A 1,217-nucleotide genomic window follows, 5' to 3' on the forward strand; every position below is an offset into this window, starting at 1 on the left:
AATTTGATGAGAATGAAATTATTTGCACAGATATTAATTACATTAAAAAAAATTAATTAATTAATTATGCAAAAAAAAGGAGAGAAAAAAGCGAATAAAATCTATTATTTGGTTAATAATTATTTAAAAAATTTTAATTAATTTCAAAGAAGTAATGAAGAGAAGAAAGAAAGGAATAAAGAAAGAAAGGAATAAAGAAAGAAAGGAATAAAGAAAGAAAGGAATAAAGAAAGAAAGGAATAAAGAAAGAAAGAAATAAAGGAATAAAGAAAGAAATAAAGAAAGAAAGAATGAAAGACATTTAAGGCAAGCAAGAAAAAAGTTTGCAAACTGCATGCATGCATGCATGCATCTATGCCTCTTATTCTAATTTACTTACACAAACAGATGAATGCAAATAGAAATCAATTAACTAATTGCTATGTCCAAGCAAGTAATTCCAGAGATTAACCAAACACAAACACATTCATCATCAGAAATGTGTACGGGATATGTATTGGGTGTGTACCGAGGATGTACTGTGCGTGTACGGAGTGTGTAGTGGGCTGTGCACTGGGTGTGCACGGGATACGTACTGAGTATGCGCGGAGTTGTGTACGGTATGTGTACTGGATATGTACGGGATTGTACTGGGTATGTATGAGTATGTACTAGATGTGTACGAGGTGTGTACGGGTGTGTACTAGATGTGTACGGGGCGTACACTCGGTGTGTGTGTGTGTGTATGTGTGTGTGTATGCGTGTGTGTATGTGTGTGTGTGTGTGTGTGTGTGTGTGTGTTAGGGAAGGATACAAAGCCAAAGCCCTTTTTAAAATGATCCCATACTTATGGCCCTATTATGATAGTTATCGATTATGAATGTGGCCTAAATGAGGCTTAACATATCGAGTTGCAGAAGTAATTAATTAGTTGCATTAAGAAAATTTGGGACGGAATTAAATATTTCAATGTAATTACTGGGAAAAACTAATTAGAAAATTTTAAAAATCTCATTAAATTAATCGAAAAACGAAAAGTGGAAATTAGTGATTGTTTACTTATGACAGATATATACTTATCATTATCATAATCCTTTTTTATTATTATTTGTTATTACTTATTATTATTATTATTATTATTATTATTATTATTATTATTATTATTATTATTATTATTATTATTATTATTATTATTATTATTATTATTATTATTATTATTATTATTATTATTATTATTA

At 29.2% G+C, this 1,217-nt stretch overlaps 1 protein-coding gene across 1 annotated transcript; it reads right to left on the bottom strand.

Annotated features, from left to right (window-relative positions):
* Window positions 1-462: 462 nt before the first annotated feature.
* LOAG_13475 (hypothetical protein) lies at window positions 463-834 on the bottom strand (the record flags this gene model as incomplete). The annotated part of the gene is made up of 1 exon (XM_003148981.1): window positions 463-834. A coding segment is annotated over one exon (372 nt), but the record flags the coding sequence as incomplete, so codon positions are not given.
* Window positions 835-1,217: the final 383 nt, after the last annotated feature.

Source organism: Loa loa (assembly GCF_000183805.2).
Source record: "Loa loa unplaced genomic scaffold supercont3.228, whole genome shotgun sequence".
Lineage (NCBI taxonomy): Eukaryota > Metazoa > Nematoda > Chromadorea > Rhabditida > Onchocercidae > Loa > Loa loa.